This window comes from Trachurus trachurus (assembly GCF_905171665.1).
Source record: "Trachurus trachurus genome assembly, chromosome: 10".
Taxonomy (NCBI): domain Eukaryota; kingdom Metazoa; phylum Chordata; class Actinopteri; order Carangiformes; family Carangidae; genus Trachurus; species Trachurus trachurus.
In genome coordinates, this window is record NC_139894.1 from 25,895,955 (window position 1) to 25,919,768 (window position 23,814).

General features: G+C 41.5%; 1 protein-coding gene across 1 annotated transcript in view; it reads left to right on the top strand.

Moving 5' to 3' along the window:
* The window catches only part of tenm1 (teneurin transmembrane protein 1), a gene marked incomplete at its 5' end in the record, with an annotated part of 154,584 nt that overhangs the window by 44,717 nt on the left and 86,053 nt on the right, over window positions 1-23,814 (top strand). The window contains 2 exons of the mRNA XM_083980804.1: window positions 5,005-5,243; window positions 23,447-23,620. Coding sequence (XP_083836930.1) covers window positions 5,005-5,243; window positions 23,447-23,620 — 413 coding nt within the window. The remainder of the gene's footprint in view (window positions 1-5,004; window positions 5,244-23,446; window positions 23,621-23,814) is intronic.

Sequence of the window (23,814 nt, forward strand, 5' to 3'; positions counted from 1 at the left end):
ACATGTGTATCAATGTGAAAGACGTGCCTCGTAATTACATTACTTATCCATGTGTGTGTGCTTAAAATGAAAATCCATGATAAACAAAAATATGGAGTTTTTTTTTCTTTGAATTGCTCAAACAATATTTGCTGAACATAAAGAACTGTCTCCCAAAGAGAGATGTGATTATAAAACACAATTTCCGCAGTGGTTCAGTATATTGGATGGTAGCTTTTTGTAGTAATACATTTTTGCATTTGGGACTTTATAGTCAAATAAGTTTCATTTGATAGTACACTATTAGTTCTGAACCATAAAATGTAATCATATTCATAGTCAATAGAATAGTGTCCCTTCATAACATAATTCAGATATTATTGGCTCTTTCCTATCTGGCTTTTGGGGGGAGACAAAAAAAAAGACTTCACTGCTTAACTATTTTCAGTTGGATTTAATATTCAAGCACCCTCCTCTCTCGCTCTCTTCTTTCATTTTATCAGATATACTAATAATATAATGATTTTATATTTTTTTTACTCTTCTTATCCTCACACTGCTATCAGCTCAATCTCAGGCGTGAGATTAAAGATTTATCAAGTATTTACAAACTTGACACGGAGGCTCATGCCAACGGAATTACAAGTGATGCTATGACCTTATTCAAGATGGCAAAAAAAAAATGGATGATATCTCCTGTTGTCAAGTGCACTTCCATTTTCCTTGATGCCTATTTGATGAATCTGTATTGAAATGTATTGACTTTGCGTCAACTGAGATTAAGATTGTTTGAAGTGCGCATAGATTTCCTATTCAACTGCATATCCGTTATGTTTCTGGAGAGGGCAGCTTGTGTAAGTGGAAGGATGCAGATATGGATATTCGATATATCTAACTGGATCTCACACTGGGTGTGTTAAGAGGCATAACAAATGTTGGGACTGTAATAAATTGACTGGTGCCCTGCCTTCTCCTCTTCCTCTTATCGCTAAGAGATGAGACTACTTGAATCATATACACTGTGTGTATCTGTAGCTACACACTGAAAGCAACCCCTGAACAGACATACCATAATACCGTATGTACTGTACCTGTGCACAACCGTCTCCACCCACACACGCACACAAACACACACACACACACACACAATCATTCGAACATATCCAGGTAGAGACAGCCCTTGGGCCGTAGACTCCGACCTCCTGCGGAGCGGGAACTCTCATTTTCTTCCTGTCTCCGGGGAAATCTGCCCTCTGATATGAATTCAGAGCTTCCTGGGCGTCGCCCCTGGATATTGTCTGGCAAGATCAAAGGCAGAGAGCTAGGAAGAACAGTGAAGAATTTTTAAAAGCGCCACACAAGAAGAACAGAGTTGCACGCGCATTGACAAATGTAATTTCTTCAGCTGGATTCTGATCCCTTTTGCTATAATGCACCTTCAGCAGAGCAATAAAAAGCATCACTGTGGACCCGACCTACGTACTGGCCTAAAAAATGTGAAAATGCTCACCTGTATTTGACATCTATTTGTGTATGCTGGTCTTGTGCGAGCATCTCTGAGCGGCACTATGTTTCTCTATGTGTGTGTGTGCGGTTGTCCTAAGTTTATCTCTGGCCTTTCAGAGTTGAACTACCATTGACCCTTAGGTGTGTGGTTGCTCCATGTGCAGCCTCCTGTGTCCCCCATCTGACTCACAGCCTTCAGCAGACGCTGGATGGGTGGATGGATAGAGGAGGGGAGAGTGACAGAGAGGGATGGATGTCATCTGTCTCAGCTACGGGACCTCATTTTAGACACACACGAAAAGAGAGAGACACAGACAGGCACAGAGCGGAGGTGACTGGCAAAATCAAAAGAGAGAATTTAAGTGAGGAAGAAAATGTTAACTTTTTTTTTTGAAGACATGCGTGTAACAAACGTAATCCATCATACTGCAAATTAAGGAAATTCTTGAGCCTGAAAGAAGCAAAAATTAAATTAGAAAATCAATGTCAGATTCTCTTTATGCACTGAAACTAACCCCCTTGTCCTATATGTGTCTGTTTTCATTTACAGAATAAATTTTAGTTTTTCTCTTTTTTTCTGTTCGTCAGTATTGCTCAAATGCAAGTTTTGCCTTTGATTTGCCTCTGTGTTTGAAAAGTCCTATGGAAATAAACTAATAGCTAATTTATCCAATCTCCGTCCAAATCATATTGTTTCACACATTTTCTCGTAATTTGCATGACACACATGTCATGATCAGCTTCATTCTGTCACGTACTGTTATACTCAAAACTAATTTCCACAAATATTTTTGAAAGTCTCCATTTATGGAATTTTCAGTCCTATTTTTAAGCACAATCTGTCTTCAGGGCTGAACGTGAGATTTCAGAAGATGGATGTGTTGTTGCCGTGCATGAGGGCAAATGGACGAAGTGTAAAGCGGGTGCCGTCTGGTGTCCAGTGACTCCGTCAGGCTGCTGTCTGGCCCCGCTTTAATGGCCTGTCCTCCGAGGGTCCTTCAGAGACCACAATCCTACCAGCAGCCTGTGACCTCACACCTGCCGCCGCACAGACAGAATAGCGCTCCGGCAAGCCGCTCGTCTGCCCCGACATATCACACTCACAGCCGGTATTAACCCCCGGAGAGCACACAGTAACCTAGGGCAATCAGTGCTGTCAGAGAATTCCAGCAGCATTTTTGTTATGGAAAATACACACACACATACACACTGCAGGAAAAGAAAACAATGAGTCATACCTGTTCTTTGCCTCTGATGTTTTCTCCAGCATGCCTATGCTTTGTTTCCCTACACCAGCAGCCTTTGTTCATTTTTGGATGGAAGTCAGTGTGGCCAGAACGCGCTGGAACTGCTTATAATTGCCTGCCCAGATCCACTTTCCCAAATTGCATAATTTTCCAAGCCCTGATATTTCTGCTTCCTCAAATGACACCCTCCAACCCTTGCCCCCCATTATCCAAACACAATATAGATGAAATGCTACCTAGATTAATTGCCCTTCAGTTTAGTTTCCTATCATCATCTGCCATCTAACGCACTCTTTTTCATAATGAAAATGAACCTCATCTTCGTTTAACTAATACAGTCGTATAACTTAAGTAGTCGCTTTGATGAGTTAAAAAAGGAATAGGTAAGTCATTGATCCTTGGCTGCCAGGGCTTTTTCATTCTCCTTCATATGAGTGCTGCTCTGCATTACAGTAGCTGCTCATAGTGTTGCACCAGACAGACACTGTGTTTTTTTTTTCTTTCTTTTTCCCCCCTCTTTTTTTTTGTCAAATTTAGGCTTCCTCTCTGATGAGGGGCTTAGGCTGGATATGAGATTATGGTTTAATATTGTGAGACTTACACTGTATCTGCTGTTGTGTGTTGTGGGTATATTACAATAGGAGTTTGTAGCATTCATTGTGTGGCTGTTATCCATTGTTTAACTGCATATAATGCTCCAACTGTGAATAGTGTCTTCACATTTTTCACATTTTGCTCACCTTTTCTGGATTTATTGTATAGTGAAACAGAATATAAATTATAAGTGGAACCGTAGTGCTTAGGGACTTTCTGAAACTACTTTTTTCCTTGATTAGCTTTCTGGCTTAATCTTTGATGATGCATTACTTGCAAGTTAGAGAGAGCATTTAAATTAAAAGCACACGAATGTGTCCAAACATGATATATTAACGGTTCAAATGAAATACATTCTTCAAGACATGTGGGCTTCAGTAGGACTTCATGCAGGGGCAAGGGGGGACAGTCTGTCCTGGTTGTGATACCTGAATCCTGAGCCAGCCTGTAAGCACCATCTAAAAAATAGCAGGAAAAGGGTCTCTATTCGAAAATCTCCCACCTTGGGGGCCATTTAAATGAGTTTCAGTCAGGCATACTTTAGAGTGAGACTGAATTCCACCGAGTGCAGATTTGCATAAATAGAATCAGAATAAGATACCAGATACCTGAGAAAAAATTATGTCTGTTCTCTGCTAAGCTAATTGCCAAAGCACTGAACCACTATCCTAGATAGGCCTGCACAGTAACTGTGATTGTTTCCATCTTTGCGCCATAATCTACTTTAGAGAGACACAAGAAGTGATCCCAGGTGGCAAGTAGTTTTTGGGACACAAAAGACAGCAATTAATTTTCTGTCCTCTATACAACTACCTAGAAAAATGATCGTCCAATCATAGGTTGTCAGCTGTAAACAATCACGGCAGCTGTGATGAGTTTAAGATTTATCAAGCTAAGCAGCAAAGTTCAGGGGACTCAAGTATGAGGGATTGATAGGTGGTATTATTTTTTTGATTTCCTTTCCACAGCCAAAAACACAGGACTCGTCCCTAAACCACGATTGTTGGCATGTATGGCTAACTATCTTAAAGTAACCATGCATTTCTCCCAAGGCCAAGGAGTATACAGTACACCATTAACTACATTATTGTGGGGTTACAGGTTCACCACAGCTCACTGCTCACTGTGTCAGAGTTTCTGGTAATTAGCATCTCTGTATCTCTCTGCATTTGATTTAGAGAAGTTTACACTCCAGCAACCTCTGTCACTGTTAGCCTATTTGAGACAGAGAGCTTTTCCTTTTTTTTAAGTCAAAATTTTAGGAAGGAAAACAGGAATTAAACTATATCATGTCCAATCTGCTGCCATAAAGTACCACAGATATAATTCTCCTTTTGAACCAAATCAACTGTAAACATTAAAATTTCAGCCAGAGATGGTGTTTTCAACTAACTTTGGCTTAATTAGCAGCTAGTTAGAGGTGATCATCTCTGCAAGTGACAGTTGTCATTTCAGTCAACAAAATTGGCGGTTGCTGGTTCGAAATCAGAGGGCTGCTTTTCCTCCTTGTCTCAAATCAAGAGCTCTGTGTTTCAGATGTTACAAACAATTTCCAGCATTATCACTGTAATCTGCATTTATGTCTTGCAGGGGGCTGACTGGTATAGCATGGGGTTTAACGAACTGTTCAGGTTTATATGATGTTTTTTTTTTTTTCCTGTGTGTGTTTGTCCCACAGACACTTCCTGTTCAAGCAAGGCTCTGGTTCTTCGGCCCTACTGTCAGGAGCAGGGCAGGGTTACCCCCTGACCTCTGGGACAGTATACTCCCCTCCACCGCGGCCCCTCCCTCGCAGCAGCGTGACCAGACCACTGTTTACCTTCAACAAGCCTCATCGCTGCTGCAACTGGAAGTGTACAGCCCTGTCCGCATCCCTCCTCACCCTCACCCTCGCCCTGCTGCTCACATACGTCATCGGTGAGTTACAGAGCTCATCAGCCAGCAGCGCAGGCTGGTCATGTGTGGCAGCTCGAGAAGTGTTTGCTTTGTTTGTTCAGATTTTATTTAAGGAATGAACATTTTCAAAACAGATTGCTAGAGGAGCAAGGAAATTGGGAGGCTTGTCAAGAGACTGCCTAATTAATTCAAAACTGAATCAATAAAAAATACACAAACAAAGTCTAACAGCAATTTTCGTACCATACAGAACGTTGCAGGCATCAAAGGGTGAAAAAAAAAATAAACGAATGGAAAAAAGAAAAGAAAAAGAAAAACAGAGAAGGAAATCAATAGGGATAAAATCAGGACGGCTGAAAATTTCACACCCTTACTTTGACGGAGTGGGCTTTAAAAGCAGCAGGTAATGTTTTCCAAATGTGACCCTCTGTGGGGTATTTGAAAATTTAAATTAGCTGTTCTAGACCAAAGCGCACCAACTAGTAATTATTCTGTGATGAACACACACATCTAAAAAACAAAAAAAAGATGTACAGACTCATCTACTGTTTTCTCTTTTTCTCTCTCTCACACACATACACACACACACACACTACACACATAAATTCGCCTTTTCCGTTTTTAACATGTTGTTTTTATTATATTAATCCATGTTTCTTACTTGTAGCTTATAACTTCATTGTGCTTTTCTTATATATGTGTATATTTTAGTTGTTAATTTTATTTTTTTTAATTGAATTTTTCACTTGTTTAAGGATTAGGTCTTAATACATAACTCCCTCTTCTTTTTTTAACAACACCTCAGCAAATTTCATTACAACAGTTCATTGTGATTATTTTTAAGTCGGTTTGGTTTTCATTTTTGATTTAAAAGAAAAACACAAGATAGACTACACATTAGCTGATAAACATTTACACCATGAAGTCAGATTCAATCAAATATTGTACTTCATTTGCCAGGATTTTATATATAGAATATGTTCTGAGTTTTTTTTTTTTTTTTTTTAACAGTGTGCTGTTACAGATAAGAACTGCTTTGCTGTACATGAAGAAGTTCATAGCACAGACATGTTTTTTTTTCAATATAAATTCTTTTACTTTTCACACTTTAAATCTGTCTGGCTGATACTTACATACTTTTACTTAAGTGACATTTTCACCGCAGGATTTGACTTGTAATGGAGTATTTTATATTGCTGCATTGCTTGAGTAATCACCACTTCTGAGCCACTCGTGAATGCAGATGAACTCCAGCTTTTATGACTGATACTAACTTAGAAATAATTTGGATCTTTAAAACCGAGAAAGTTTTGGGAGTTGTTCTGCAGTATGGAAGATCATCAGCGCAGTTTGTCAAAGTCAAATACTAAATTTATTCATCGATCCCCTCCGATTGCACCAATTCCCTGTTCATCCTCAACCTTGGCCCGGCCCTCCACCCTAGCGCATCGTCTCCCCTCCACCGCCCCTTGTGCAGATAACCCAACCCTCCACCCAGCCAGTTCATTTCCCTCCTGTGGTGGTGCTCAAGGTCACGCCGGAGCAGGCGGGGGTTTGCATTAATCACACACACACACATACAGGCACGCACACACACACACAAACACACTCACGCACACATGTCATAGACAGACATCTCACACACACACACACACACACACACATGCACATGCACGCGCACTTGCAAATCCATGCAGATTAATCCCCAGGCTGAACCATGCTATTCCATTAATGTCCCGGCCCCGGTAATTAGTGCATTAGTGAGGAGTGTGAGTGATGACTTGGAGACGACATCACCTTTTAATTGGTGTCATGCTCCACTCCTGCTTGTTAATGATTGATCTTCATGTTGACATTACCATGGCAACTGCACCAAGATGTATGGGATGTAAGCACAGATGATATGTCCGCCTGTAAATCAAAGATATTCAAATAGCAAGATTAAAGTGGTCATGGACTTAATGTCTTTGTCTGGGGGGAGAGGTTGAGACACAGGCCACCAGATGATTAGGTTCTCTCATTACATAATGATTCAGTAATTTTAATGAATTAATTAAAAGCCACTGACAGGAGAAGGGGGAAAAAAAACCTCCCTCGCCCTTTCATCTTCATCAAATAAAAGCCATGCTGATTTTTTCTGTACGTATTGATTTTTAGTCTGCCTCTCATTAAATCTGGCTCTTATTGAAGAGTCGTTCTTATTATCATAAATAATGTGATACAAAACAAAATTAATTTATTCCATTTTCAAAATATGATAATGAAATTTACTATTCCAGATATAATCAGCTCCTAGTTATTATTCTATTGTTCTCTGGTAGGCAGTTGTTATATTGCACATATTTTTGTTATTTTTATACATGTTGAAAATATTTCTCAGTAAGAAAGTTTTTTATTCATGTGTAAAACCTACCACATGCTGACTTAAAACACTGTTTTGACAGTTTACTAATCATTTAAGTGAGTTTTTAATTTTTAAACATTCCCTAATACCAGTGTCTGCGATGATTTTTTGATTTCCTTTGTTATTATATTTTTTATCTTCTTGAGTTCTGGTTAGACAAAAAATATATTTGATTCTGATTTTATGTGAGGAAATTAGCTCAATTTGAGGACATGCTATGCTATTAATCTGTATTATCATGAAAAACCTTTTTTTATATTCAACTAGAGCTATAATTTCAGCGTCAGCACAGTAAAACTAACTGTTTCCCTTGGTGATCTGTTAAGAGTGTCAATCATGCACAAATTTATAAGAAGAAAGAAATAACTTTATAAAACAAGAAACACAGGAGTCCGATATGTAAAGTGACTGAAAGTTCTTTTTAGAAAATAGAGGCAATGGCTGTACTTAAAAGCATTTATTATTACACACTACTAACAAAGACTGACACAATGAATTGGAAGGAAATATGAAGCAAGTGAATAAACTGAAATAATGTGACCTTTTAGTGGTAAAAGTGGTACCTTAAGAATCATGCTTAGGTAGAGAAGCCAATTTTAAAGAAGGTGCGCTGGTTGCGTGTCTGTGGAGTCAGCGTGGTGATGTTTGGCAGTGGGGAAAAGTTGAGGATAGAGCAGCGGAGATTAGTGGAGCAGTGCAGGGACAGAGTGGACACACAAAAGAACATCTAAAGCTGTATTCCAGCAAAAGTTATTTTTCTGAGGAAACCTTTAAGACAGCACATCCAAGAAGAGCCTGGACAATACGCGGGCAGCTCCCTCTATCGGATATAGTGTCACACATAAGTAAGAACCGTATTTTAATCACAAATTAATAAAGATCTGTCACTCTAATGCTCATATCTAATGGTTATGGAAATATGAATATGTTTAGCAGATAAACAAGTTAAAGGATTCAACTATATATGACAGCAAATCTCTAAAAGTAATAAAGTAGTAGCACTTAATTGCTCATGTTTTCTTGAAAGGGTATCTGGAGTAGAGGAGGGGCAGAAGAAAGGGGCGCTTTAAGATATTTGCAGGGACCTTTAAGATATCTGCGGGGACGTTTAGCTGTGGAGAGGTTATGTGCTGTGTGGCAGTTCTGTCCTCAGCTTTCAGTCCAAAACTAATGCTGGATCATGTCTTTTTTTTTCTTTGATGTTCTCCTGTATGGGTTTCCATATAGGTTGATAGAGAGGTTTACAAACAGTCCATGCAGGGCAGCAGACCTTCGCTTCTTGAGGGTCCTGTCCGGTGTGTCTCTCTCCGGGACCGTTAGCATTTTGCTTGTTAATCCGTTCTTATCTGTACTTCCTCCATAAACGTCTTTGATTGTCCTGAGATGTAAACAGCAGGCCCTGTTCGGTACCAAATCTGAGCTTGACAATTTATTCATAACAGTGGGAAAGGTCCTGGGCCCTGTCTTTTGATGGGAGGTGGGTCAATCTTTGAGGGTTGCCTGGACTAGCTCAGTCTTTGCGGGTGTCTATCCTGAGTTCTGCTCAGCAATAGCCTACATGCTTACGACCGTGTAATGAGGTTTTTTTCATTATAGAGACTTAATAGATAACGACAGAAAATTATAGATCGATAAGCAGATAATGAAAATAGTCCTACATGCAAGTTTCCGCTTCAATAGCCCTAACATGTCCTTATACTGCATTACTGCTAAATATAGTGTGTATTGTCTGTCAGTTTCATACTGCAGATACTGCTGACTGAATCAAGATGTTTGCAACATTGAAAAAAAACAAAATAAAAACATGACATATTCCTTTACAGTCGTGCCAAGCTGGAGCCAAACATTTCAGAATATTGGAAAGGGCCCCTCCCCTTGGTGAAACTCATCTTAACGCAGCTGTTACATTTGGCTGAATCTCTATCTTTTCTCCTGATGCTCAGCCAAACTTTGCACTGTTTGACGCAGTCTTCAGCGGTTCAGCGTGTAACAGAGCTGGTGACCGATCTGAACGTGCTAAACGGAGGCACGGGATGACCAGTGGTGCAACAGTGAGAGCTTTGGACTGGATGTAGGTTTTAATAATTTGTATAAAAAAACAAAACAAAGCAGATCTGACACCGATGATTTGAAGCAATTCCTCGGTTTTCGACAGTTTGGAAGCATCTCCTAGTACCCACCTCAAATTACTGCCAGTCCTGAGAGCCCTTTGTTCAAGTTATGGGACTTGTTTATTAATTTGGGAAAAAAGTAACCCAGCAAATAATGAGGCAATAATATTGTGTCTCAAATTAAGGTTTCCAATTAGCACAACAATGGGAGGATGCATGATTGCAGAGATAATGCTGCGCCTAAATGATTGCAGCGTATGCCCCCTGTTGTGATTAGCTAAGGCAGTCCTCCTCTCTTTCTTTACTGCCCTCTCTCCCCTCCTCCCGTACCCCCTGGTGTTGCAGGGGCTGTGAATAGCTTTGTTAATTTGTTTATCTCCCAACGTACCCCTCCCTCCTGCCGTCATAGCTTGTTATTAAGCACAACACGGCCATCAGATATGAGGAGCAGGCTTTATGATAGCAAACGGGGCATTTAAGGAGAGATAGAGGACAGATTAAGATTGCATCTGTAATCTTAAAGAATATTGCTGCTGACAACACTACAAGTAACCCATTTTCTATTTTAAACCTCATTTAAGTTCTGCCTCTATTAAAAAAAACAACAACCACCGACTATTGCTCTATCATGCTGTCAAAAAAGAGAAGCTAATTAGAGTATTTTCTGCATTAATGAATGCCTTGCTGTTTTAAACAGTTACAATTCTCAGTTGTTGAATCGAATATGAGGAGGGGGTGGGATGTGTCAGTTATGAAAGATAATCATCTCTATGGCAACAGGGAGAAGCTTCTGATGCAAGTGAAATGAGCAAGTCAGCAGCACCCTGCAATCAAATAATCACCTCCAAATCACATTTCAGTCACTCGTACACACACAGAAACACAGGCAGTGCACATTTTAAGCCAAGACCTTCTTTATAGCTCTGTTGTGCGGTACGTGAGGCTTCAGGGGACCTGGTGGTTCCATAAAGAGCCAAATGACTCGTTAGCGGCTTTAAGTTCATTACTTTCACGCTTTTTCTTTCAGTAAATCTACTTTCACAGTTTGAAGGCAATTCAAAGCATCTGCTTTAAAGGATGGCCATTAATCATGGGGGTCAAGCTCTGTTCAGTCTCCAAATGAACTTGGATAAAAAAGGCGACTGTGTCTTTACTAGAGCTACAATTAACAATTACCTCAATTATCAATAGATCAGCAGATTGTTTTGTCTTTTTAGGTTTCCCATAGCCTAAAGTGATTTCTTTAAATGTCTTATTTTTCCAAACAAAGAACAGAAGAGTAAGAGACAAAACAGCACCCATTTTGGAAGCTGGAGCCAGCAAATATTTAGCAATTTTATTTGAAGAATTACACAAGCAGCCTTTAAAAATTTTCTCTCAACCCATTAATCAATTCTTAGACTTAATTGCTTCACCTCTAATGTTTATGCATATGTAGCTTATAACAGAGCAGTAATTAACTTAAGTTGTGACTAAATTAATTGACAACAATTTTGATCAATTAATGGAATAATTTATCAGGCAAAGTTTTCTACTTTCAGATCATTTTCTGTTTTATTTCACAGAACAACTTTTGGTTGTGGTTGTTGGCTGAACAAATAAGCAATGTGAATATGTCACCTTGGTTTCTCTTAATCAAAAAAAAAGAAAATCTACAGAGCAATCAGTCAATTAAGAGAATAATTCTCATGTTGCAACCTTAGTTGGCCTCTTATTAAATTGTGGCTTGTGGCTGGTGGCTCGATTAAATAAGAGTTCTTTCAGTAAGTCGCTCCCTCTTGATCTGGATTTCTCCTCCAAATGTCCTAGCAGGCCGTGTCTGTCTCAAAGCACCAGGCTGATTACAGTTTATCATGAATTAAGTGCTTGTTGTATCCTGTGTTGTTGACCGGCCTGGCAAACAAGTTGAAAAATTACAACTAGGAGCTGAGGACCACATTATGCATAACATACAGTATATTATACCAAGAGTACCTTCACATTTAACAACAGTATGTCATAAGTCATGAATGTTTAGCGCAGGTGCTCAGACTCCAAGGATCTGTAGAGAGCTCGGTGCATCAATATTGACTTGTTTGTTTTGTTTTTTTCCGTTATACCTCAATTTGCTCGAGGAAAGGAACAGAAAGACTGAACCAATTACACAAGGAACACATTAAGCCCTTTCTAATTCTGTGCTTGTAGACAATAAACTCCAACGTGCAGACAGAATGGAGAAAACTGAAAAGGCTAAAGATAAATGTAGCAGCTAATGTAGCATCAGCAGTTGATATCAAATACGCTAAAGACTGTTGCATCATTTCCACGAGAGTAAAAATGTGTGACCACAGACGGGACAGGCGTAACACTGTTGGAAGCGTGACCGTTTTTCACCCCAGCTGCTGCATCTGCTATCACATTCTGACAGTAACACCGGAGGTTAGGGTGGAAACACTGGTGTGCGCCATGTTTGCCACAGCCTGCTGTCGCTGTTGCTGTGCCGATGTGAGCCAACCTATTGGCTATTGACAGTGATGCATTTTCAATCACCTACCATTAATCATTAACATGAAAGCGAATGATCAGATTTCACATTTGTTGCGCAAAAGACTTGAAACGATCTCGCAAATAAGAAAAGTGTCAGCAGCATAATTTTGAATTTGTATGAATGTCAATGGCTTCAGGCATTCTTCATGTTCTCTATAACAATATTCGTGGCACTGCAAAACTGCAGCCGAACCTCTATGTGTAACAGTTTTGTTTGCTCTACAGTTTTATGTGCACAAATAATGAATGTAATAAATAAATCACATCACCTCAAAATATAAATAGGTAACAGACTGAATTAATCCTAAATGGCACTGCTGCTGCAGCACCTCACAGAAATTGCTGCCTCACCACTCGCCAGTAGAAAGCACCCAAACAGGACTAGGACCAAACACACAAAAGGAACTTGAAATCTAGTGTGGACTGTGGACACACACACACACAACCACTACTTGAGCTTCATTTCTCTCCTGTATAGCTTATCTCCAGAGCTATGGCTTTCCAGGCAATTGCCATTGTCTTTGTAATAACGTGATTGTGGCCCCACAGTTGTCTACCTTTCTCAACCTGAACAAGTAATGTCTCCTTGTCCATAGTAAATACACGCGAAACCACAGAGACAGGAAGTGGTAATGAGAGCGAGGTCAAGCTGCTACGGGAGCTGGGAACTATAGCCATTTCTCTAGGGGGACTAAATTGTATTTCAGGGGTAACGAAATGAACCACTTTTTCTATTGGGGCGGCACAAGCAGCCAGTCAGCCCCTGCCCTGCTCTCGTTGGAGGGGTTGAGCATGGTTGTACAGCTGCTGCACCACATCCAGTGCCATGTGTCACCTGTAGGACCCAAGCTAATAAAGAAATGGCTGCCCCTTAATAGAATGGAAGTGGTTCATCCCCTCACTGCAACAAGGTTTAATGTGTGTATTTAGATAAGTGCATCAGTGTAGCAGTTACCAGGGAACCACAGGAGAGTGGACCATGATATTTATTGTAGTTGAGGTGGGTTGCATGCTACATGTACATATAATAGAGTCGGCATACTGTACAGTAGATGTGGATACTGTGCAAACATGTCTTTTATCAAGATTTGTTCTGTTTTTAGAAGCAGTAAAGAGGGGGAAAATAAACAGCTAGCTTTTAATTAACTAAAATGAATTAGCTAAGGAAGCACTAGAAGTGTGTTGAGAGTGGTGGAGGGGACCTATTGTGACCCAGTGCTCAGTGGTTCATCACAGTGGTTCTCACAGACGCAGCTCATTTATGTTTCAAAAGTATTACTGGGTTGGCTGATTGAGCCTGGCTCTCAACTTGCATAACCAGCAGCTGTTGTGTGAGCTGGAGAGCTACAGCTGATGAAAGTGCGGCTGGAGAAAGTAGCTGATGCCTGCTCAAAAAAGTTGCTGCATTTGTTGCTAAGGCTTGTTATTGATATAAAAGTGCTAAAGGCGTCTGGAGACTTGCCAATCAAGTGACAAAGTTGTCAAGTTGTGAACATTGCAGAAGAGAGTGGAGGACTATGGAGTTGAGGCCAAATGTATACAGTGGGCTGACCAGTATGAACCTTCAGGATATTAAAGATGGTTTGTCCACTTTAGACTGTGGACACCCTGATTGTGTGTTTTTTTTTTTTTTTGCCACAGATACTGATCCGATATAAGTGAGATTTGCTGATGTCAGTCTGCCAACATGTTGTTTTATTTAGATTGTCGCACACCAGCACATTAGAGGTGGAGGCTACGCTACCCAGCACACAGTCAGAGCATTTAATGAACACAATAATGATCACTGGTCGATCAGTCAAGGCTTAAATGTAAAATATGGAGAAACAGTACACCAGCTATGAGGGTATTATCCTGTACCTAAAGGACATGCAAATGCATACTGTCCAGTATGTACAGTACCATGTATCACTCTGAGTTGTTTTCCTTGTAGATAAACTTGTAACAAATCGAAGTAAAGTCGCAGCAAACAGCTTTCTTTTTTAGGTGAGCAGACAACAGTATTTCTGCCTGGCACAACCTCTGGTGGACATATTGGACTGAGGTGCATGATGGAACTTTTGTCAGGCATAAGAGAGGATGACCTACATTGGTCCCAGACTAGTAATGATCCATCCCTCCTCAGCATCGCCGCTCCAGGCTCTCATCTCTCATCACCAGCAAACACAGCAAATCTGAACAAAGAAACTTTCTTTGGCGCAGAGCTGAGAAAACATGAAAAATAATGTTGTCAGTGAGTTGCAACCTTTGCTAAGGCCAATCCCTCCAACCAACAACCCATCAGGACTGATATACGATCTAAAAATTACTAACGTTACAACTTGACTTGGCGAAAGCAGTTGTCACTTAATCCAACTCCTATTAAAAATACATAACTTGCCATGAAATTCATCAGTTATGTGAAGGCAAAAAGGTGGAAAATAATGAGTTAATTTCCAATTCAGTTACTGTGTGCAAGTAATTAAAGAAATACCTCAACAAAAAAGACAGGGGAGAAAAAAACTCCTGGGCGTAATTTTCCAGTGTACCAATGGGAAGGACAAAAAGCAAAGACTTGAACAAATTCATGTAGAAGCAAAGACATGCCCTAAAAAAAAGAGAGAGATAGTCCAAGTTTAAATTGGAAATAAAGCTCAAATATGCTGATTCACTCTGCTGAAGATCTGCTGCTTTTATTCACCCTGAACTGTGGCCCACATGCAATCAGACAGCACAATCTGCAGGCCATTGCACAGCATATTGTACTGCTCTTTGAGATAGTTACACTGAGTGGGATAAAAATGCTCTAAAACGTTTTGAACGCTGAGTCACATCAGTTCCCGAAGCTATAGGTAGGTGGTATAGAGAGCACAGAGTGCAGGCAAATTGAGGAACGTAAGAGAAGCAGCCTGCGGTAATGATGAATATGGGCGTATGTGATGATGCTCTGTGGACTGCAGTACATTCATTAGTGGACTGTTATTGTTTAGTGATCACAACCTCAGTGGAGTGAGGAGTCAGAGGAGTGGGGACTGCAGTCTGTTGTGAGAGCAGGTGGTGGGCAGGAGGCCAGAGACTGTGTACAGGTGAAGTCGGTTGAATCCGGCGACGGCTCTCTGGGTGGAGCTGTGGAGGCGCTTGGCCTTCCGGCTCCTAATGAAGTATTTCCTCCTCCCAAAGGGAATTTTTTGAACAGGTGGTCGCCTTTTCATCTGGGATCAGCTGTGATCCTCTTCGTTGTGCTGCCTTGTCAAGGAGGGCAACTGGCAACCAATTATCTACTCAGCAATGCTGAGTGGGGTAAGATTGGCCGCTGCAACTTGTTTCCAGTAGGGCCTGGGAACCAGAACCCTTTTCTATCAGCGGTGTTCCCGCTCAGCACAGTTCAGCTGGACACAACAACACTGTCACTTACCATGACTCAATAACTGTAGGGGAAGGCTGTAGTGTTCTGTGTCGCTCATTGACTTTAATGTCTTACTCTCAACAGATGTTTTTTATTCTGTTGCATAATTGTAGCTCACACTGAGAGAAGCCATTATGTGTTTCTGAATTTATTTGTCTGACTGTGAGTACCATATGTATGTGTGTGTGTGTGTACATTAAGGGTTCATTATTTTTTCCAGAAGAAATAGAAAATCAGCTGATTTATTGATGTTTATTTCAGTTATTACAGCAATATTTTCTGAATGTCTCTTTGGGTCATGTCAATAACCATTTACAGTTTTGTTATTCATATATTGATTTTGTTTATAAACTTAGAATGACTCCAGTGCTCAACAAGCAGCACATTTGTGTTTTTCTCATGATTTTTGTCCTCAATTTCTATTTATAGGAGCATTTTCTGGGTTTGTTTACTGTAAACTCTAACGTTCAGTGCTCTTGCAGCATGGGAAAAGAAGTTCAAGGTGAAAATTGGTTGAAACTGCTCTGCTCCTTCACAAAATCCTACTATTATTTCTGGTGCAAATCGGTAAAGAAAAATCGAAAAAAAAAATGAGCCCTACATGCTTGTGTGTGTGTGAGTCCAAATGTGTGTGGATGTGTACATGAAGGTGTGTGCCTGACTTGTGATTGGGTTTGTGTGAGTGAGTGAGTGTGTGTGTGTGTGTGATTGTGTGTGCTACTCACCCCAGCTTCTTTCAGCCAGCTGCTTCATGCCTCATTGGGGTCTGTATTGATTGGTCCAGTTTCTCTTTGTTTTCAGTCCTCTATTTTGGTCATCTAATGCAGCTCAAAGAAACCCGCTGGCCTTTGCTAAAACTACCCTAACAGCTACAGAAGCCTTTGGTAAAATTGCTTTAAATGGCCAGACAGTCTGTGGTCAGAAAGCTCTGAATGGTGAGGGAGCCCTTTGGTAAAATGTCTTCAGAAGGTCAGAGAGGCTGCAATAAAATAGCCTCAATAGCTCCAATAGTTCACCAGGCAAGAACATGCTCACACACGCACACATGGGCACAGACTTTAACTCACACTCGTGCTGTTTTTTTTTCTGTCCCATCATCTCTATGACACACACATGGTCACACACTAGCGCACACACAAGCATGCAGGGATTGAGCTGTATGAGACAGTGAGCGGCAGTTGTGAGTCGCTGTTTGTCTGTAGTGTTTTAGCTCTCAGTGGTGGTAGCTGGTGGCTGCCGGAGGGGAATCTAACATGGCGCCGATCCCCTGCTCATTTAACACTATTCTGTCTGTTGTAACATGACTCAGCTCTCAGAAAGGGGCCAGATCAGTAAGACGGCAAGTGGGAGATAGACACAGAGAGAGGGGGACTCTGACAGAGAGGGAGAGGGGGCGTGATTAGAAATGAGAGAACAACAGAGAAATGCGCGAAGCAGAAAGCTGTGATCTGTTGGACTTGGTGTACTGACGCTACCGTGACTAACTAGATGACAGTGACGGTAAGTTTTACTGGTAAATAAACACCAGGATATACGGCAAATCTCATCATTCAAGACGTGAGAAGTGTGTCACCACCTCCGCTCTTCCTTTATCCCTCTTTTCGTCATTTTATCCCTTTATCCAAACAGGGCTTCCCATCTCAGATTAGCAAGGTCACAGCAATGATGAGTCCTGAGCTTTATAGCAGACCAGTCAAGAAATCGCCGCTCCGCAGAGCAAATCACAGCAGACACACACTCATGCACGCAAACATAAACACTTAAACAGTCATGACAGCGGTATTAGTAGCTTTCAAGCGGCTGGTGGAGGAGAGAAAGAAAAACACTTTAGCACCTCTTGTCTGTCAGAGTGGCGCAAGGGCCAACAGGCAAAAAGGCAGGAGGGCAGGGGGACCCTCAGGCTCTCAGTCTCTACTCTAACGTTGACTTAGACACAGATTTGTTTTATTGGCTCTGAAGTCCCTCTCCTTCACTCTCCTTCACACTTGTTTTCCCCATTTGTCTCTCCTTCTCTCTTACTCCCTTCTCTCCCTCTCCCTCCGTCTTTTATCTCTCTCTCTGCCCTTCTCTCCCGCTCTGCCTTTCTTTTCCCCATCCCTCAGAAGTTTGGGCTTAGCTAGAGGCTGACACAGCCATGCAGAACTCGGATGAGCAATTGCTTTTACTGTACATGCTAAACTACACACTAAATCGAATGACTGATGCTCTTGAAAGTGTTTGCTGCTGGGCAAAGCCAGCTGTAGTCTTTGGTTGTCAGATGGAATATAGTTGGTGGTTAGCAATGTGTATGAGAGAGGAGAACTTGGCAATCAGGCCTGGGTGTGTTTCCGCTTGCGCGAGAGTATTGATAAATCATTTTTAACTGACTGCAGTGCTACCTTGGCTGTAATGGTTATCGATAAGACAGTATATTCACAGTCAGTCTCATCCATTGTGTCCAGCAACCCAGCTCAGGACTGATACAGATGCATTAAACAGGAGTGCACACGCGTGCGCAGACAAACACACACACACATACACACACAATTTTCTTTCTCTATCTCCTTCTCTTTCTCCCAACACAAGTGTGAAATCTAATCATCACTGGAGCCCACAATCATTTCTATCTAATCTGGAGACCCACACATGCCTGACAACAACAATAGGAACAACGGCAGCAGCCACTGCATGCTAGCATTATCTCTACGTCTACCAGCTCAAATAGCCTGCTTTTAAAACCTGTCTGTCTGGAAAGACTGGTGCAAGAACATTTAGTGGCTCAGACTTCCTATTTATTGCTGTCACAATAAAGATATGCCATCCATACAGCCCGGCCATTCCAGCTGTTGATGTGCAACAGCTGCAGGGGAGCAGTTGCTCTCTCGGCAGCCCTTGCTAACTTTATTCACAAATTTCCACCAGCTTCCGTCCTCTTATTTCTGTCCATAGTAGTTTAAGTAAACCTGAAAAAGCCACATCAAGTGCCTCTTTCTCTTACTACTGAACTGTCTCTCACTACAACCGGCGCTGTTCTCTTCAGCCTGCCACATCCTCCGCGCACATCTCGGCTGGGTAGCTGACAGCGAGGGTACAGTACAGAATCCCCTCACAGCAGTGCTGTCCTATTACCTCTGGCAGTCATCTCACTGTCACACTGATCAATGCTTCATATGTGCGAGGGCCTCGGCCTGTTAGCTCGCTGCACTGCTGCTCGCTGTCGCCACTGTGCTGCTGCTGCTACCGCCGCTCGCGTTATAATGACTGGACTCACTCAGTCTCTCTCCCTCTCTCTCTCTCTCTCTCTTTCTAACGTGCGGCGGTTATGTTCATTTTTTTGTGCGCGAGAGTGAAGGAGAGAGATGGACACCGGGAGAGAGATGGATCGACAGAGAGGGGGAAAAAGAAAGTGAGAATGAAGGTTCATGCTGAGCACATGCTGCTTGCATAACTGACAGCATGCTGTGTCGGAGTGTGTGCCTGTGAGAGTGTGTATGTGTGTCATGTGTTCACACGTACACGTACAGGTATGATGAAAAGTACTTAATCCTATAAGCAGTATAGAGTCAAGGAGTGGGAGGGGAGCGGTGGTGGTGGGTGGGAGCATGGTGTGTTTCTAAGGGGAAAATGAAAGAAACAAACATAAAAACACGGTTTAATGATAATTAAATAATATCCTACTATTTCATGTTTATGTTCCAACTCTCAGTTTTATTTATTTCATGTGAGAAATCATGCTGTTTCCATTGTGTGGTGCAGCAGATGGCTCTATACTACTACTTCCATGAGATATAGCTGCCATTGCAATGGGGAATAAGAAGCCTGTCGGTGTTAAGAATCAGAGCTGTAGCAAATTCACTTTGAACACTTCGTTGTCACAACTGGGAGTAAAATACTGTGGCATAGTTAGTGAATTCATCTAACTTATACTCTGAATGTGACAGTAAATTGATTTAAACAGTGTGGAAAATATGAATCTATGAACTCTTGGCAGGAGTTAGATAAGATAAGAAGATTGATATCACTCTTATGTCACTGTAGAGGTACAGTACCAGTAGGTGGATTTAGTTACATTTGAACAGAGTCATGCAGGCTACCCTCTCCTATATTTATGTTGAGTTAAAATAAGATAAGCTGAACTATGATAAACTAAGCTTACCATCTGAGAGAGGTATACATTTTTTAATGTAAATCCTGGTAATAGAGTTGTATGTGTGCTTCTCAAAATGTCAAAACAATTTTGCAGCGAGTCTGTTTGGAACAAGCTCGACTGCCTACTGGGCAAATTGTCCAAATGCCACATGGGGGGCCCTTGAGGTCCAGAATGCTCCAGGTTGTCTACATGGCAATACAGAAATTCTGTATTTATTTGGCACTTACCATCATTGAAGCAAAAAATTAAAAGCTGAAATAGTATAGTCCCTAAGGTGTCACCTGCTTTTTCACCCAATCTTAGGACCTACAGTATAGTCTTCTGGAGGGATGCTGTGTTAACGTCAATTAAAGAATTTAAATCAGTAAACCAGTTCAGCAAAATGTCTAATTACTGAGACCCTGGCCTATTTAGCATCAGCAGGTGCTGACGTCAAATATTTAAGGTTTGTAACCTGGTCCACATTGTAACTGACTTCACTAATTACTTTTTTATGCACACAGGTCCATACATTTGAACTTCCATTATATCAAATACACACTAACAGAGCTTCTCCTTTGACAAACTCAAAGTCCACTCTGTCTTTTTCTGGTGCGTATGGCAACAACAATCTTATGACATCGACATGTCTCCATGACAACTGAGCAGATCCATCTGTCCATGGGCAGAAGCTAGTGAGTAGACCTTGAGTCGGGACTATTTTGTCAAACTACCTCTCTGAGGTCAAGAATGAACCTTCAGCAGTCGCACATCTTTTGTGCTGATTCAAGCAGCTGAGGTTCATGCTCAGCTGCGCCTCAGAAATGCTCCAGGTGCCTGTCACCTGCAACAAATGAATAGGACCAGACATCCTAAAACAACCCACACTTAAACTGTATATCCAAATGTAAATATAAATTTAAGCCCTGTTGATGTCCCAGCCTGTGGCTCCAAAATTAGTTTTTAAATACCTAGAATTAACATGGTCAAGTGAATAACAACGAACATTTCCTCACTAGACTTAAGATTAGTGTGAGTACATCAGGTCCTTAAAAGAACAAGAGCATACACACAAACTTGTACTCTCCACCACCATCCTCTCCTCATCACGTTCACAGGTCCTTATCCATCCTCGCTTCAGTGTGTGTGTGTGTGTGTGCGCGCGCTGGGTGACTCTAGATGCTAAGTGTTCTAGCAAAAGGTCAACAGCCATAAAACAAGAGAGTGCGAGAGACGGAGGGAGAGAGAGGCTGATGAGCTGGAGCAGGAGGAGTGTGGTCTGAGGGGCTTTTGAGGAGGGATGGAACGGTGAAGAGGAGAAGATAGGAGAGCCCATGAGGACTGTTGCTGCAGAGTCATTACTGGAGTGGGTAACACTTGGCTAACGGAGGTGTGGGGGGCACCAGAGTACAAGGAGAGAAAGAAAAGCAATTCAGATGAGAGGAAGTGAGGAGAGAATGGAGCATGAGAGACTGAATGGTGAAAATGCTAAACGTTTCAGTTTGGGAATAACTTGTTATTCCTTACCGAGCACTCTTACAGACTAATTTATGAAACCATGATAGGCTGTTCCACTTCGCTGCATAATATAATGCAGTACAAACAGTGATGATGCATACAAACCAACATTTGTAGGTGCAACACAATATTTCATGTTTAATTCTAATAGCGAGAGTTGATAATGGGTCATATTTTAAAGGGAATCTCTGCGGCATTGTCTCTAAATCTGTCATTGTCAAATAAAATATGATTCTGACGATCATAGGTTTCTCTGCCAGTTTTTCTCCACCTGCTTCTTTTTTTCTTTCTTCCACCTGTCTGCTAAGGACGCAGTACTTACAGCACCAGACAACCATAAGGGATTTTGCTGGAAACTAAACCCATGAAATTGAATGTACATGGCAGATCATTTGGGTTACTGTTTGTCATACTTTTTTTTTTTCCTTATTCCATCCACAGACTGAGTCATCACAAGTAATTTCACAGCGACTTGTTAATGAGAAAAACCCCCACATTGCATCTTTTAAAAGGAAAATTAAGAAAACTACAGCGAAGGAAAAAGAGGAAAAAATTAAAATGAGTGACTCGTACCCACGCTGATGGGAAGAATCTGCACGTGTCCAAGTCTGGTCTCGTCACAGGCTGACAGTTCAATTAGTCTGAATTAAATGATGCATGCCGTCTCCCTCATGGCCCTAGTAATCGTCAGTGTTCTGCTTTGAAGAGCTCATATTGTGCATGAGTAGATAGCTAAACCAACAGTGGCTAAGGCTAGTCAGAAGTTGAAATGTATAATTTTCTGATCCCCACAGATGCCAGAGTGGAGCATGGGACCAAACTGGCTTCAACTCTCAGAGCTCATCATAGATTTGCTGTATTTTTCAGAGGAAATAGTTCCTTTTTTCCTGCAATGGTAAAGTGAATGCAAATGTCTTTGAACTATCGGGAGTTTTAATTAGGTATTCCTCATCAGCTGGGGATCAAGTGCGGGTGAGCGTGTAGGTGTGCGGGTATGTGCATGCATGCACAGATGAAAACAGCAGGGACATTAATGCACTTGTGTGAGCTCGTGCCTGTACCTGTGTGATTGTGTTGGTCATGCTGTATAATTGTGGATTTGTTTTTCTAAGCAGCCATTTTGTGCAAGCGTGTGTCAAGTGCTTTTTCTGGGTGTCGGCGAGGCAATCAGCAGACAGAAGACAGACAGTGAAGATGTTTGAAGTCGTTAGAAGTTCCTTACCTTGATCTGCATGCAGCAGCCATCCTCTGACTGCCACCAGCGCCTAGTAACTTTTTGATTTGAGTCTTTGCTTTTGTTTGATGTTCCGAATGTGTCAGAGGAGAAAAAACCCGCAATGATTTATTTCATTTGCTTTGTTCTTCCTATCAGCAAGGAGACATTACCTTTTTAGATTCTTTTTAAGTATAAAACTAAAGCGGTGTTGGAGTACAATCTCACATGAATGGAACCTGATGATTGGTCAGAGCAAGGTGAATGTTTTACTGAACATTTTATTGACAGCCTTGCAACACACTAATTAATTTCCTTAATGGGCAGGTGTTAGTTGTTTTTATTTAACAGCATGTTGGATTGTCGTCCTAGTAAACAGTTTTATGAGTGGGAGGGGGAACTCAGAATACTCCCATATCCTTTGTTGTTTAAAAGGCCCATATGGATTGTGAATCGGCAGCAGCTTTCAAAGCATCATTAGTCATGCATAAAAGACTGTGTTAGCGCTTTAATACCAGCCCTAGGCTCAGGCTCTGAAGATCTGCCTTAATTGCCCACCTCTGCCATGTTCTGTGTTCATGTGTACGTGCACTAACTGGACGCATCAGTGTGTGTGTGTGTGTGTGTGTGTGTGTGTGTGTGTGTGTGTGTGTGTGTGTGTGTGTGTGTGTGTGTGTGTGTGTGTGTGTGTGTGTGTGTGTGTGTGTGTGTGTGTGTGTGTGAGATGAAGAAAGCCTTGTGTGTGTGAGTTCTTAGTGTATTTGCTAATTGTCCATTGTCTTGCCAGGCGCTAATAAGCACATAAACTGAGTCAGAGTTCTGAGATGGGCATTAAAGAAGATTCAGACACACCCCTCTGCATGCACTGAATAATGATCTCTCCTCTCTGCTTTTTCTCTCCCTTTGGCTGTCACTGTGTGTCTGTGCACGCGTGTGTGTGCGTGTGTGTGTGTGTGTAGCGGTCCACCTGTTAGGTCTGACCTGGCATCTGCGGCACGGCGAGAGCCAGCTGTATGAGAACGGCCTGAGCTCGGCAGACCATCAACAGGAGGACCGCGGCAAAACCAGACCTACCAGCTCCATTCACCTGCTGGACACACTCAACCCTGAAAACACACATGCAGGTGACAGAGGTGAGCTGACGCGAGCACACACACACACACACACACACACACACAGTATTGCACCACAATAACAGATGTTCTGCATGCAACTATTGACAAGATTTACCCGTCAGTAACAACAAAACAATGTTATACAGCAATTTGTAACTATAAAATTTATTGAATAAACACTAGCTCAAAGCATTTCACTTCATTACAGCAGG